The sequence below is a fragment of the Peromyscus leucopus genome, chromosome 1 (genome assembly GCF_004664715.2).
Source record: "Peromyscus leucopus breed LL Stock chromosome 1, UCI_PerLeu_2.1, whole genome shotgun sequence".
NCBI lineage: Eukaryota > Metazoa > Chordata > Mammalia > Rodentia > Cricetidae > Peromyscus > Peromyscus leucopus.
In genome coordinates this window covers 185,187,277-185,202,900 of record NC_051063.1, presented here as the reverse complement: position 1 = coordinate 185,202,900, position 15,624 = coordinate 185,187,277, and the positions used below count along the sequence as shown (strand labels likewise).

At 42.8% G+C, this 15,624-nt stretch overlaps 1 protein-coding gene across 1 annotated transcript; it reads left to right on the top strand.

The window, feature by feature from the left end:
• The first annotated feature begins 300 nt into the window (after window positions 1–300).
• LOC114687926 (immunoglobulin alpha Fc receptor) lies at window positions 301–14,760 on the top strand. The gene is made up of 5 exons (XM_037202164.1): window positions 301–380; window positions 1,131–1,166; window positions 7,415–7,696; window positions 11,846–12,133; window positions 13,962–14,760. The coding sequence occupies exons 1-5, from the start codon at window positions 347–349 to the stop codon at window positions 14,123–14,125; spliced, it is 804 nt and encodes a 267-aa protein (XP_037058059.1). The 5' UTR covers window positions 301–346; the 3' UTR covers window positions 14,126–14,760.
• The last annotated feature ends 864 nt before the right edge of the window (window positions 14,761–15,624 follow it).

Genomic DNA, 15,624 nt, shown 5'->3' with positions numbered 1-15,624 from the left:
GTTATGAGATACACTGGGATGCATAATAAAGACTGCCAGCAAAAATTAAAAAGAAATTTCAGGTGCAAAAAGACACAGGAATTTGAGCACCAATCAACATCGCATTGAGGAAAACCCTCCTTTCATGTCTGAAATATAAACAGGATTCTTGGTCTCTTCTAAAGTCCACCCAAGAGCAGCTGAGAACTTTTCAAAAAGGAACTGTTCCATTTGCCTATGGAGCAAAAGATGTAGAAATCCTGTGGTCAGGAACTCAGACCTCACACATCCTGTGAGTCCTACAGTCTCAAAAGTATCTGTTGTCTATTAATGCACACAGACAGGAAGTTGAGGACATATCAACATCATGGCTCCACAGGACACCACCTTCCTGTGTCTCGGTGAGTCCTGAAATGAAACTGGGTTAACAAGAAAGACAGAGCTTCCACAAAAGCTAGAACCTCTCTTAACACAAAAGCTAGCTGATTTTAGTAGCAGCCAAGGATAGTTTAATCTCCTTATCATTCTGCTGAGGTGGTAGTAACTGGGTCTCTGTTAGAATCTTGTGGGGCTTGCTTGCCTCTATTCAATACATTTCATACTGTCTGGGTTTTTTGATGACTGCAGGGTAGAGACAGAGAGACTGAAAATGTAAGGGTGATCCTCAAGGTGTGTTTGTTTTTGGAAAAAATATTCTTGTGGATATACAGACATACATTTGAAAGCTAGAGCTAGACAGAAGAAATGATACAACACAGACAAAACTAGATTATCTATAGAGGTGATAAATCAGTGATTGAAACTGACTGGCAGATTGATTGATAGATTGCACATAATTGATAAAAGATTATCAATTAATAAATAATTCCTATATGGGTAGGTAGAGATGATCAACACATACATTTTTGCATACATACATACATACATAATAGATAGATAATAGATTATAGAGAGATAACTGAAATTACTATAGATAATAGCTACATAAATAATAGGTTGTAGATAAATGAATAGATAGATAGACAGACACATATACACATACATACATACTTACATACATACAGATTTACTCCATAACTCATTATGCAGGGAGACTTGTACCAGAGTTTGGATATTGGAAGGTTAAATTTTTATCAATGGTTCTCTTCCAGCAGTCTTCCTGGGCCAGACAATTTGGGCACAAGAAGGTAAGTGCCCTCTAAGTCCTGTCCATCACAACACCTTAAATGCTACTCATGACAGCTGTGGAGTAGAATGTTGGAAAGATAGTCTGAAGCCCAAGTAAACTCCCCTTCTACTCCCATTCTATTGTTTTCTGTTTCCATCACTGTGTTATCTAATTAAGGGGACCCCAGGCCCTTCTGTAGATACAGCCTTGTCCTCTGCTAGCTGCGTGTCTAACAAAGACCTGTGTTCTACTGAATAGTCATAAGAGGAAGCATAAGAGTTGGTTTTATCTAACATCCTCCTGAGTGTTGATTCCTTTTTTCTCCAAAACCAAGGTTTGTTTACTTCACCTGTTTAGAGGAAGTCGGTCTACTCTAGCTCTATTGTACAGCCATGTACTCTACCACAATGTTGAACCCTAAGTAGTACTGAGGGAAGCATTGACTTAAACTGAAGGAAGCAGTAATCAGGTTAAATTCTGCATATTTTGTCACTCTGACTCCTGTTTTGGTCTCCTAGTACATGTGAACCCCTCACCTACCATGTCTTCTCTCTCCAGAATCCTTCCAAAGACTGAGTTATTTGTATGCTTAAGACACAGTTCTAGGTATCTCCCTCTGATAGTTCCTCAGAGCTGTCTTAGGTGCAGTGCTCTAAGTTGCCTCCCACCTTCCTTTTCCTGGCTTGTATCTGCTCCTCCAGAGTGTCTGTCTCTTCCCCTCTTCACCCATGCTTACCTTCATTGAGTTTATCTTTCACTTTGTGCCTTTATCAACCCTCAGCCTTTCCTGTAATGCCCCTTCTCTCTACAGTGCTCCATCCCACCTAGGCACACCTCCCACACAGTCCCTCCACTTCCCTGTCTGAACTTCCACACCAGTCGCCTGATCTCCTTTTCTACAACTTGACACTGTTGATCACAGAGCCACACGTGTGCACTTGGGATCTCAACTGCACAAATTTACAGAGTACAATGTGATGAAATACTCAGTGTATTCAGACCACATGTGCTAACCAAACCAGATTAATTAATATTTATATCTCCATATATATGAAAATGTCACAGCATGCATCTGGAGGTCAGAGGACAACCTTGAATATCTGCCCTTGCCTTTTACCTTAGTATATCATATTTAGGGCTTTTCAAATTCCTCTCTCCTGTTTATTCACAAAATAGGTTATTGAAAACTGTAGTTATCTAGAGAACTAACATTTATTGAACTGCCGATTTTTCAGCCTGTGCCTGTCCCCACTCCCTCGTACTTCCCAGCCTCTAGTGACAATTATTCTATATTCAGGTCAAATTTATTGTCATCATCAATTATTGTTTATTTAATCTTGTATCTATAGGGCAAAATGTGATGTCAGGTATATGTTAAGTACTCTTTCAGTGTCTTATAAATGACTGATTGAGTGTTAGGTTCAGATATGAAATTACTCAACTGTTTTAACTATATGAAATCATGGAGGTAGTCACAAACCTCATTGGGGGGGTCTATGGGCAGTTAATGGGTTCTGGGGAAGGGATTGCCATTTTCTTCAGTAGTGTAGCCTACATGCCATTAAATAGCATCCCATACACATCCAATAAACTCTGATGAAAACTGGTGGGTCAAAAGAAGACATCACCAGGTTTCTCCCTAACCCCAAATGTCCCCTCTATTAAGCTTCTCTTTCATTACTCTCTCACTCCATCCTGCCCCCAACTACCTCCCATGCCCAGCCCACCCAACCCAATCCCTCATGTGCCCATCCCCCCACCTGACCCCCAACCCCAAGCCCAGTTTACCCAGGAGATCTGTTCTATTTCCCCTTCTCAGGAAAATCCGTGCATCCCTTTTGGGGCCCTCTTTATTATCTAGCCTCTCTGTGGCTGTGGATTGTAGGCTGGTTATCCTTTACTTTACTCCTAATATCCACTTATGAGTGGGTACATACCATGTTTGTCTTTTTGAGTCTGGATTACCTCACTCAGAATAATTTTTCTAATTCCTCTATTTGCCTGCAAGTTTCATGAGGTCATTGTTTTTTACATCTGAGTAATATTCCATTGTATCAATGTACCAAATTACTTTATCCATTTTTGGTTAAGGGGAATCTAGGTTGTTTTCAAGTTCTGGGTATTACAAATAATGCTGCTCTGGACACATTTGAACAAGTGTCCTTGTTGTATGTATGACTGAGCATCCTGTGGGTATATGCTCAAGATTGGTAAAGCTGGGCCTGGAGGTAGATTGATTTCCAATTTTCTGAGAAACCGCCATATTGATTTCCAAAATGGCTGTAAAAGTTTTCACTCCCACCAGCAGTGGAGGAGTGTTCTCCTTACTCTACATCCTCTCTAACATAAGCTGTCATTACTGTTTCTTTATCTTAGTCATTCTGAAAGGTATAAGATGGTATCTCAGAGTTGTTTTGATTTGCATTTCCCTAGTGACTGTGCTGTAAGAATGGCTAAGGTCAAAAACACTGAAGACAGCTTATGTTGGAGAGGATGTGGAGCAAGGGGAACTCTCCTCCACTGCTGGTGGGAATGCAGACTGATACAGCCACCGTGGGACATACATGAGCTACAGAGATGGTGCTGAGAGGAAGTTAGCCCAAGCTGTTTATGCAGAGATAAGATACAAAGATCAGGAGATAATGTCAGTGCATAAACAACTCCTAAACAAAAAAATGAGTATAGGGTAAACTTTAAAACAATTGGTTGGTTCCTTCCACTTCCTCCTAGGGTTCTGAGGTTTTTTTTCTATAAAAGAGACTAACTGCCTAACAATAAACAAGTTCTTGCTTGACTTGACTCCCCACTGCATCTGATTGTCTCTGGCTAAGAGGAAGGCTAGGAAATGGGTGAGTGGTGCACTTACCTTTCCTCAGTTCCAGGCCACCTCTTCAGGGGTGACCTAAGTTCCCAGTGGGGCAAGACCCCCACACGGCCACTTTGCAAATCAGTATGGTGGTTTCTCAGAAAATTGGGAATTGATCTACCTCAAAGTCTTTGGGTATATGCCCAAGATAGCACTCTTGAGAGCTATCTTGGGCATATACCCAAAGGATGCTCAATCATATCACAAGGACACTTGCTCAACTGTGTTCATAGCAGCTTTATTCATAATAGCAATAACATGGAAACAACCTAAATTCCCTTCAACTGAAGAATGGATAAAGAAAATGTGGTACATATACACAGTGGAGTATTGCTTGGATGTGAAAAAATCATGAAATTTACAGGCAAATGAAGGGAACTAGAAAATATCATCCTGAGTGAGGATGTTGAACAGTTCTTAAGTGTCTTCCAATCATTTGAGATTCTTCTGTTGAGAATTCTGTTTAGATCTGTACCCATTTTTAATTAGATTATTTGGTTTTTTATGTCTCATTCCTTGATTCCTTGATTTCTTTGTATATTTTGGAGATCGCCCCTGACAGATGTGAGGTTGGTGAAGATCTTTTCCCATTCTGTAAGCTACCATTTTGTCTTATTGACAGTGTCCTTTTCCTTACAGAAGCTTTTCAGTTTCAGGACGTCCCATTTGTTAGTTGTCTATCTCAGTGTCTGTGCTACTGGTGTTATATTCAAAAAGTTGCCTCCTGTACCAACACATTCGAGCTACTTCCCACTTCCTCTTCTATCAGGTTCAGTGTAACTGGATTTGTTAACTGTTGAGGTCTTTTATCCACTTGGACTTGAATTTTGCAAAGGGTAATACGTATGGATCTATTTGCATTCTTCTACATGTGGACTTCCAGTTACACCAGCACCATTTGTTGAAGATGCTATGTTTTTTTCTATTGTACAGTTTTGGCTTCTTTGTCAAAAAATCAGGTGTTCATAGGTGTGTGGATTAATGTCAGGGTCTTCAGTTCTATTCCATTGATCCCCATGTCAGTTTTTATGCCAATACCAAGCTGGTTTTGTAACTATAACTCAATAGTACAGCTTGAAGTGAGGGATGATACCTCTGGAAGTTTCTTTATTGTACAAGATTGTTTTAGCTATCCTGGATTATTTGTTTTTCCATATGAAGTTGAGTATTGTTCTTTCAAGGTCTGTGAAGAATTGTGTTGGGGTTTTGATTAAAATTGTGTTGAATCTGTAGATTGCTTTTGATAAGATTGCCATTATTAATATGTTAATCCTACCTATCCATGAGTGTGGGAGATCTTCTCATTTTCTGATATCTTCTTCAATTTCTTTCTTCAAAGACTTAAAGTTCTTGTCATATAGGTCTTTCACTTGTTTAGTTAGTTACCCCCAAGATATTTTCTGTTACTTGTGGCTATTGTGAAGGGTGTTGTTTCTCTGATTTTTTTTCTTATCCCATTTACCATTTGTATGTAGAAGGACTACTGATTTTTTAGTTAATCTTGTATCCTACAATATTACTGAAGGTGTTTATCAGTTGGTGCTTAGCAGGTTTAGGGGCACCTGTTCCCCATGCTGGATTACGTCACCCAGCCTTGGCATAGGGCTTGATCTTGCCTCAGCTTGATGTGCCATGTTTTGTGCATCCCCATGGGAGGCCTGGCCTTTTCTGAATGGAGATGATGGAGGAGGAGTGAATGGGGAGGGAGTGGATAGGAGGTGGGGAGAGAATGGGAGGAGAGGAGGGAGGGGAAACTGTGGTCAGTATGTAAAATAAATGAAAAAATAATTAAAAAGGAAAAAAAACCCACATGGTGAAGGGAAAAAAGTAGACATCAAAAGGGCTTTTTGACAAGGGTGAGTTTGGCAACAGAGCAGGAAGATCAGAGAGAGAGATGGGGGTGGTGAAAATGACCAAAGTGTATTTTAAGTGCACATGTGGAAATGAAAAAGCATTTTAAAATCACCTTTCTAAACATCCACATATGAAAGTGAACACATACTACTTACATTTTAGTTTTGGTTTGGTTTTGTGATACCAAAGGTCACACCCAGGACTTCCTGTGTGATGGGAAGCATTCCACCAACTCAGTTGCACCCACAGAGCAGACACCCACGACGAAGAGAATCTGAGGGCTTTGAGTGCCCCATTGCCTATTCCATACAATGATTAAAAACTGAGAATAAAGTCTTAAAGATGCAAAAATCGCTTACTCAAGGCAATCAACAGTAAAGCCAGGAAGATAACTAACACGTTCTGGCTCCCTGTGAGGTCCTGGACTCAGCACCAGGATCTGTCCATTCTGGTTCCAGGTCACCTGGCCCTGGCCCTCAGAACTCTTCATTCTTCTATCAGATACATACATAACGTGTGTGTGTGTGTGTGTGTGTGTGTGTGTGTGTGTGTGTGTCCCAATGAGTTTAACCAGGGCCTCCTGAGTAACCATGGGTTTACAGGCATCCACTGGAGCCTGAAGGACTCACTAATGGGTACATAACTCAAGATAATGCCTACCCCTTCCTCAGAATCCATTAGTAATTAATAATTCAGCAAAGAGGGGTGAGGTCAGGTGGGCTCTTCTCCCATCTATCATTAGTTATTGACAAGCCGTATTCTGCAGACTCTTTGCCAGCAGCTGCTGCTGCTGCTGTGAAATATGTTTGCATTGGCTATGTCATCCCCAAAGGATGACATTTGACAGCTCGTCTCCCTATCTTCCACCTCTTACCTACTTTCCACACACTTTCCAATTATGTTCCCTGAGACTTAGAGGAGGTGGTTTAAGTCTCCCATTTAGGGCTGTACACTCGCCTTCACAAATTATCAGCATCACAGGCAACCATGAGTCTCTGCATTCACTGCTGTTCTTTGACGCAGAATCTCTCACTGGCCTGGGGCTCACTGATTAAGCTAGCCTGACTGGCCCAAAAGCCCTGGAATTTTCTTGCCTCTGCCTCCACAATGGGTTTATAAGTGCACCTCACCACTTCTGGTTGTTGGTGTGAGGTCTGGAGAGGCAAAGTTAGGTGCTCATTCTTGCAAATCAAGGGGGCTAGAGAGATGCCTCAACAGTTAAGAGTGCTGGCTGCTCTTCCAAAGGACCCCGGTTCAACTCCCAGCACCCACGTGGCAGCTCACAACTGTCTGTAACTCCAAGATCTGACACCTTACACAGACACACACACGGGCAACACGCCAATACATATAAAAGAAAAAGAAATTAATTGAAACACAGAGCTTGCAAGTCAAGCACTTTAGCAACTGAGATTTATCTCCAGACACAATACTATTTCAAATTGAAATGGTTATAGGTCCTTTGCAGTTTAACTCATGGCCCCCAACACAGATGAAATAAAATAGCTTCTGCAAGCCATCTGAGCCTAGGCTCTGTTTCCTTTCAGAACTTCCCATTCCTACCATATCTGCTGCCACAAGTCCTGTGGTTCCCTGGAATGGTTCTGTGAGGATTCTCTGCCAGGGAATACCCGAAGCCTTTCTGTATCAGTTGTCCCTGATGAAAAACTCCACACACACAGTCATCGAGAAGAAATTAGGATTTCAGAAGAAGGCTGAATTCATCATCAACCACATGAATACAACCATGGCAGGAGGTTATCAGTGTCAGTATAAGAAGAAGTACCACTGGTCAGAGTGGAGCAAACCCCTGGAGGTGGTGGTGACAGGTAAGGAGACATCTTGGGAACCTGGCCTTTGGATGGTTTTGTCTTAATGAGCAGACTTTGGTTTTTGTCTTTATTTTTGTTCATTACAATTGTTAGTAGGTAACTTCACACAGTGTACGCAGTGCACACTAACCACTCTCGCCCCCACTTCTATTCATTTTTGTTTTGTGACCCACTGAGATTAACCAGGGCCATTCCTATTAGTAGGGGTTTGTAGATAAACGTCTGGAGCCTGGCAGGCTCCTCAGTAGGTACACAACTAAAGGCAAAGATTCCCCCTCCCCCAGAGTCTGTCAAGAGCCAGTAATCCCGTCATAAAGGGCAGGAGCCCCTGATTACTCCTTCATTCCCCAAGTCCCCTGCTTCCTTGACCTACTGTTGACAGGGTTGCTCTTGTGTGGACTGAATGCAGGTAATTACGGTTGTATGTTAATAATTGTGATGGGTCTGTCAAGTCTAGAGAATGACATTTACTAGCTCGCACCCTGTCCTCTGACTCTTAAATACTTCCCATTCACCTTTGGACAGTGTTCCCTACATATTAGACAGGGAATGTATAAATGTCTTGTTTATGTTTGGGACCACAGCCATCTTTTTTCTCTATATCTTGGGCAGCTGTGAGTCTCTGCATTCGATGATGTTCATACTTTTTTAATTTTTATTTAAATTGTTTTCATACAATACATTTTTATCATATTCTTTTCCCTCCCGCAATTCTTCCCAGATCCTCCCCACCTCACATATTTTAAGGATAGCTTTAGGTTCAGAAAAACTAAGAAGATGTTGAAGACTGAGAAGATCAAGAATGAATGAATAAATATTGATCACTCTCTTAGCTGGTATCTCAAGTATATTCAGAGTTCCTTAGTTGCTATCTAATGGCCTTTATCTACTGCAGGACCCCATCCAAGATCTCACATTGTATTTAGTTCTCTCTCTTGCTTTTGATAGCCTTGACAGTTTTGAAGAGCACGGGTAAGTATTTTCTGGGACTTTCCATTCTTAGAAATTGACTGATACTTTTCTCCTTTCTCATGACTACACTGGGTCATGGGTCATTACAAGAAAACCAGAGGCTATGCATGTTGTATTTCAACTGTTCTTTACCACAAAAAAAAAAAAACATAACTGTGTCAGGTGATATATGTGCTATTCACTCTAATTAGCCATTACAAAATGTATACATGTATCAAACATCATGGCTTGCATGATAGATACACAACATCATAGTGTACATGATAAATGCACAAAACCTTTTTAGTTTTAAAAATAAGCCAGATGTGATGATGCACACTAGTAACCCAATAATCCCAGAGGTGGAGGCAGGAGAAGCAGATGTTCTAGGTCATCCATTGCTCCGTAGTTAATTTGAGGTCAGCCCCCGGCTACATGAGAGCCTTTTGACAGAAACAGAGAAGGGGCAGAGGAAGGGAAGGGGTGAGGAGAAGATGACGAGAGGAGAGAGAGAGAGTGGAAATGGGAGGGGAGGGGAAGGGAGAGGAGGGGAGAGAAGGACAGGGGACAAGAAGGGATGAAAAATTGGGTGTGTACTGGTGTACATCAGTAACCCCAGCACTCAAGGTGAGACAGAAGGATCATAAGGTCAAAGCGAATCTGAGTTACATTTCAAGACCCTGTCTCAAAATTTAAATAAATAAAAAAATCGACCCACAAGCCAGCCTGGGTGGGTGGTATTCACCCACAGGCCCTCCCAGCACCTCAAGGCAACTCTATGGTGGAGAAACGGGAGAGAAAGAAAAGCAGAGCCGATCATGTGCTGAGAAAGAGGCAGAACTGAGGAAGCAAAGGCAGTGAGGAAGAGGCTGATGTGGGTGGCCTGAACTGCCACCCAGGGCCATGGTGATATTCAACCAGGCTTCTACCAAGAACCATGTCTGGGTCTGTGACCCTACAGCAGCCAGGATCTGTGTGGATGTCCATGGCTCCTGTTACCACTGAAGGCCGTGCAGATGCCAAGCATCTGGGTCACCACCTGAGACCGTGTTGGTGTCTGAGTGCCATGCTGCCCCCAGATCATACTGATCTTGGCCTGTGCTGCCACCCAGAGCCATGGTGACGTCCAGGCCCGAACTGCTACAGAGCGCCATGTCTGCATCTGTGGCCTGCCTCAGCCAGGGTCTGTGTGGATGTCTGCAGCTCCTGTTAGCATCAAAGACTACAGCTGCCAGGGGTCTGAGCGGCCATTTGTGGCCATGCTGCTGTCAGGGCCATACTGATCTGTGTGGCCTGTCCTGCCCCAGAACCGGAGTGACATCTGAGCCTGAGCTACTGCCAAGGGCCATGTCTGGGTCCATGGTCCTACTGCAGCTGGGGTCTGTGTTGATGTCTGTGGCCCACGTTACCACCTGGGGGAGGAGAGAATGCAAATCACGCATGTCGAAATCCAAGAGACATGCTGAGCTGGCCCCACCCTTCACTGGCCCTGCCCCCCTGCTGCTGCAGCAGGAGACTTGGCCCCACCCCACATGGGAGAGCTGGCCCTGACAGCCTTGGCCCTAGGAGATCTGGCCACAACCCTCCCTCACCGTGGGCACAGGATAGCTAACCCCGATGGTGGGGAACACAGGAGAGCTAGCTCTGCTCCTTGCCAGAGGGGTGTAGTCCCAGCAGAGGATAGGAATGACCAGCTCAGCTACTACACAGGTATCTCATCCAGTGCTTTGAGTTGGCCTACCCCAACATCTACCCCATCTATGGAGCACATGAAGGGACGGTCCTATGGAACCAGAGCTGCAGCATCTCCATGACCCCGGACAACAGTGGGATACTTAAAAGGAGTTTTGTGGGGGGCCAGTATTGATGGTGTACCAAAAGCCAGAGAGGCCTTGAACCAGACCAACAACTTATTACCATGGACAACTGCAAGTAAAGCCATTGGGACAAAAGGGTCTACTGTGTGACACACCGCAGCTCCCAGTGCCACTAAGATGAGCCAAGAGGTGTTGGAGAGGTGGGAAAGACAAAGGAGTGAGGTGTTTGGGGGGGTTGTTTGTTAATTAATGTTTTTCTTTTGGGGAGCTGCAAGGGGGAACAGCACTTATGGAAGGACAGGGAAATGAGTGGGATTGCAGCGCACGATGTCAATTCCTCAAAGAATCAATAAAAGATATTTAATTTTTTTAATCTTTAAAAATTAGGGGGAAAAGTCAATAATGAAAAGTAGTGTGGTGTTTGCCTCTTATACATGAAGCCCTGGATTCCATCCCCATAACAAATAATAAGTTTGCTTTTGTTCTTGTCAGGTGTGTGTGTGTGTGTGTGTGTGTGTGTGTGTGTGTGTGTGTTTAGTACTGCTTCTCTTTTCACGTCATATAGTCATGCATTAATTTATGTATCTATATAAAAGTCTATGATCCACAATTGAGAGAAAACATGATTTTTCTGAGTCTGACTAAATATAATAATCTCCAGTTATATCCATTTTTGTCTTCATGGTTGGAAACAACCCTGTTGTACATCGCATGCCCCAGATAGACATGGAGTTAATTCCATAAAATTTCTACTTGTGAGACAGAGTCTCACTCAGTATCCCACACGAACCTTTCTTCACTCATGACTTTCCTACCTCACCCCCACCCCCGCCAGTGCTGAGGTTACATCCACAAACCATAATGCCTGGCTGCAAATAATTTTTTAAAATAGCAAAAGGAGAACATCTTTTAGTCAATTTCCTCAACTGAATTGTTTTCTTGTTAAAAGATTTATTTATTTCTGTATATGAGTGTGTTGTCTGAATGTATATCTGCACATCAGAAGAGTGCATCGGATCCCATGGAACTGCAGTTATAGATGGCTGTGAGTCCACCATGTGGGGTCTGGGAATTGAACTCAGGACCTCTGAAAGAGCAGCCAATGTTCTTAACTGCTGATCCCTCTCTCCAGCACCATCAACTGATTTTTTTTTTTTATTTTCTGTATATGGATTTTATGCCTGCCAGTGGACCATGTGAATGCAGTGCACTTGGAAGCCAGAAGAGGGCATCAAATCCCTAGAACTGAAGTTACAAGCTGTTGTGACTCTGATAGAGCAGCCAGTGCTTTTAACTGCAAACCCACTGCCCCCCAGCCCCTGAAAATAATGCTTTAAAGAACAAAATTTTGCTAACAGCTCAATGTCTTCTCTTTCAGGCTTATACGACAAACCTGTCCTCTCCACAGATCAAAGCCTTGCACTGATACCAGGAGAGAACATTTCTTTCCAGTGCAGTTCAGCACACACCCTGTTCAGCAGATTTTCACTGGCCAAGGAGGGACACACTTCAACGCCATGGCACCCACCTGAAGAGTATCAGGGCAACTTCAGTCTTGGTCCTGTGGACGCTGGCTTCTCTGGGAACTACAGGTGCTACGGTTGGCACAGCAGCAGCCCCCATGTGTGGTCAGCCCCCAGTAATGCCCTGGAGATCATTGTCACAGGTAGATGCATCACAGCCCGGCTCTTTGTTTTCCACCAGTGCTGCCTGTAGGTGGGAGTGTGAAGAGGTGTTCTGAGAAAGAGGCACATGGCAGTAAAGGCTCACTCTCCCGAGAGGAGCATGAGGAGAAAGAGGCTTCTCACTTGCTCCACACGAATCTTTCACATGTTTTCTGAAGGATACCCTTCAGAAACCTGTGATCTGTTTTCAAAGATCCCTCCTCTCTCTCTCTCTCTCTCTCTCTCTCTCTCTCTCTCTCTCTCTCTCTCTCTCTGTGTGTGTGTGTGTGTGTGTGTGTGTGTGTGTGTGTGTGTGTGTATGCACAATGCTGGCAGGGGCCAGAAGAGGGTGATTGATTCCCTGGAGCTGAATTTACAGGTGATTCTGAACCATCCAGTGTAGGTGCTGGAAACTGAACCCAGGACCTCGGCAAGTGCAGCAAATGCTTTTAACCACTGCACCACTTCTCTCAGTCTATTGATAAAGGAGAGAATCACATTCAGGGTCACTTATTTTAGTAGCTAGTAATCTTTAAATTCACTTTGAGAATCCACTGGGAGTGACTGACTATAAAGATTGAATGATAAGACTCATCTATTTTGTTGTTGACATATAAAACTGCACTTGAAGGAGCAAAAAAAAAGGTGAGATTTCTGGTAGAGGAAACTAGTTGCTGGTAGCTGAGTGGGTTGACCACATTCTGCTTCTCCTGCCCATCTTTTGAGAAAAGTATCATCACCCCAGCGATGCTGTGAGCTCTGCAGTGTGGTAACCATGTGTCACAAGGTTGTAAAGCTAGATGGGTCTTTCCAATGAGTGGCAGAGAGACACCTGGATTTCCCTGCAGAAGAATTAGAGTCCAATTTAAAAAGTTCAATTAAATAAGAACACATTGCTGATGGATTAGAGGCTTAACTGCCAAGTATATCCTGTGGGAGACCACAGAAGAGAATTACCTTGACCCTGACATAGGAAATGGCTTCTAAAACAAGATACAGGACGTGCTTGCTCTAAAGAAAAGAAATAATGAACTCAACCAAACTAAATCTTAAAATGCATGTTCATGATAATGATAAAAGGAAAAAAATCACATTTCATATAATTGACTAGGTCATGGAATCTATTTGTTTTTCTGAGATAGAATCTCACAAACTTATGCATGCTAGAGAAACCCTCGTTTAACAGGAGAATATTATTGAACATTCAATTTTTCTGAACATTGTCAGCTCATATATTACATTACAGCCATGGGGTGGGGGAAACAGGTTTATAAAGATAAAGACCAACTAACCTATGAAAAATTTTTAAAAAAGTAGCTCACTTGAGCATCATTGTCTACAAATGTCATACAATAATTGGAAATGAGAAGTTGGAATGAAATTGAGCGACAGAGCACTTGCCTAGCATGCACAAGGCAATTGGCTCCATCATCATCACAATGGTCATTTTTAAGTAGAGATATGTTTTAGATAAACTTATCTTAAATCTTGCAGTGATGGTGTGTCTATTTTGCCACATTTGAGAGGAACATAAATTGTCATGTAGGGTGAGGAAAGTATGAAGGAAAAAATTCAGAGCTCCTGACGCAGGGAGGTATTGACCAAATGAGGTGAGAAAATAAAGCACAACTCCTCCTTTCCCTGGAACCACAATTTCTCACCCTTGGTCTTCCTCTATCTCACACACCCTAGAAGTGTGAGCTCATTAAAAAGGGCTAGGACCAGGTTTTGGCAATGTATAGGGCAAAGAGTCCCTACTTCAGGGATATAGAACTGAGATAGAATGGATCATGGCCAATAATTACCCATTTTTTCCCCTTATGTCTCTAGACTCCAGCAAGCAAAATTCCATGATGGAGAATTCAATCCGGATGGGTATGGCAGGGCTGGTCCTTGTGGTTCTCTTGGTGATACTAGCTGAAGATTGGAACAGCCGCAGGGTATCACACAAGGAAGACTTTCAGGAATTGGCTGCACAGAGATGGAGCAAATAGTGGCTGTGGGTAAACACTGGGAACTGCAGGTGGGGATGCATCTTGCAAAAAGGAAAAGCCATTAGAAGCCTGGATCCATCTGCAGAACGTAAGGCTCGAGTCTAAAGTGTCCATCACAGGCACATGTGTTTGAATACTTACTCCCCAGCAGAGGGCGCTGTGTGGGGAGATGTGATATATGTAGGTCACTGGAGGCTACTCTTTGAAGGTGATGCTCACTTTGGGTTCCCATCTAGCTCTCTGCCACTGTCACTCCCATGGAGCTGCTCCTATTGCATGCTCTCCTGCCATAATAGAATACTCTATTTGAAAACATGGACCAGAATCAGCCTTGTCTTCCTTTCTTTCAAGACAAAAAAAATCCATAGTACACAGAGTTATCACACGGTGTGGTCCTAGGTGGATCTGATGCTATTTCTTCTCTACTGGTTAGTATGAGGGTTAGTTTTTTTAAATATATTTTTCTTTTATTTGTGAGATTATAATATAACTACATCATTTTCCCCTTCCCTTAGTTAGTTGTTGTTTTTTTCTTGGTTGTGTTTTTTGGGAAGGGAGCAGTCAACTAGACACAAGCTAGGGTTATCTGGGAAGAGGAGATGTCCATTGAGAAAATGTCTCAATCAGATTGTTCTGTAGGCAAATCTGTGGGACATTTTCTTGATTAATGATTGATGTGGGGGGCCACAGATCACTGTGGGTGGTGCCACCTTGGGCAGGTGGTTCTGGGTTTTATAAAATGCAAACTGAGAAAGCTAGTACACACCACTCTTCCATGGCCTCTGCTTCAGTTCCTGCATCCGTGTTCCTGCATCCATGTTCCTGCCTTGATTTCCTACCTCGGCTTCTCCTGATGACAGACTGTAACCTATAAGCCAAATAAATCTTTTCCTCCCCAAGTTGCTTCTGTCATGGTGTTTTACCACAGCTGTAGAAAGCAAACCGAGACCATTGTTTATAATTATAATTTTACATCTTTTTAACATCCTTTTTGTGTTCCTCCTTTTGTGATACTGGAGGCTGAACTGATGCTCTCACGCATGGTCAATGAGTTTTCTACAACTGAGTTGCATCCCCAGCCCTCTTTTCATTTTAACAGTTTTCATAGAGTTGTCCAGGATAGACTTGAACTCACTTTGTGGCCCAGTCTAACATCAAACTTGTGATCCTCTGTAAGAATTCTTTTTTAAGAAATGCTATTTACAGTTTGCCTTTACACATCAAACTCTCATCCAATTTATAATCAATTATGTGCTTTGAGATCTTCAGAGCTATGTACTAATTCTTCTGACATCCTATATACTCAGCCTGTTCAAAATTAGCTGACCTCTAGGATAAGCTTACAATCAATCATATTATACTTTGGACATACAATGTAAGTCATGCCTTCAAGCTCAGCTGAATGCACAACCTCAGTTTTACCACATTTCCTATTTCACCTGTGTGACACATTTATGCCTTGACTCAAGAAGTGTGTGAATGTGGGGGGGGGTCGGAGG

Coding starts and splice junctions, on each gene's coding strand:
- LOC114687926 (XM_037202164.1), top strand. CDS start 347: ATGGCTCCACAGGACACCACCTTCCTGTGTCTCG. Junction 7,697..11,845: donor CCTGGAGGTGGTGGTGACAG/GTAAGGAGACAT, acceptor CTTCTCTTTCAG/GCTTATACGACAAACCTGTC. Junction 12,134..13,961: donor CCTGGAGATCATTGTCACAG/GTAGATGCATCA, acceptor TTATGTCTCTAG/ACTCCAGCAAGCAAAATTCC.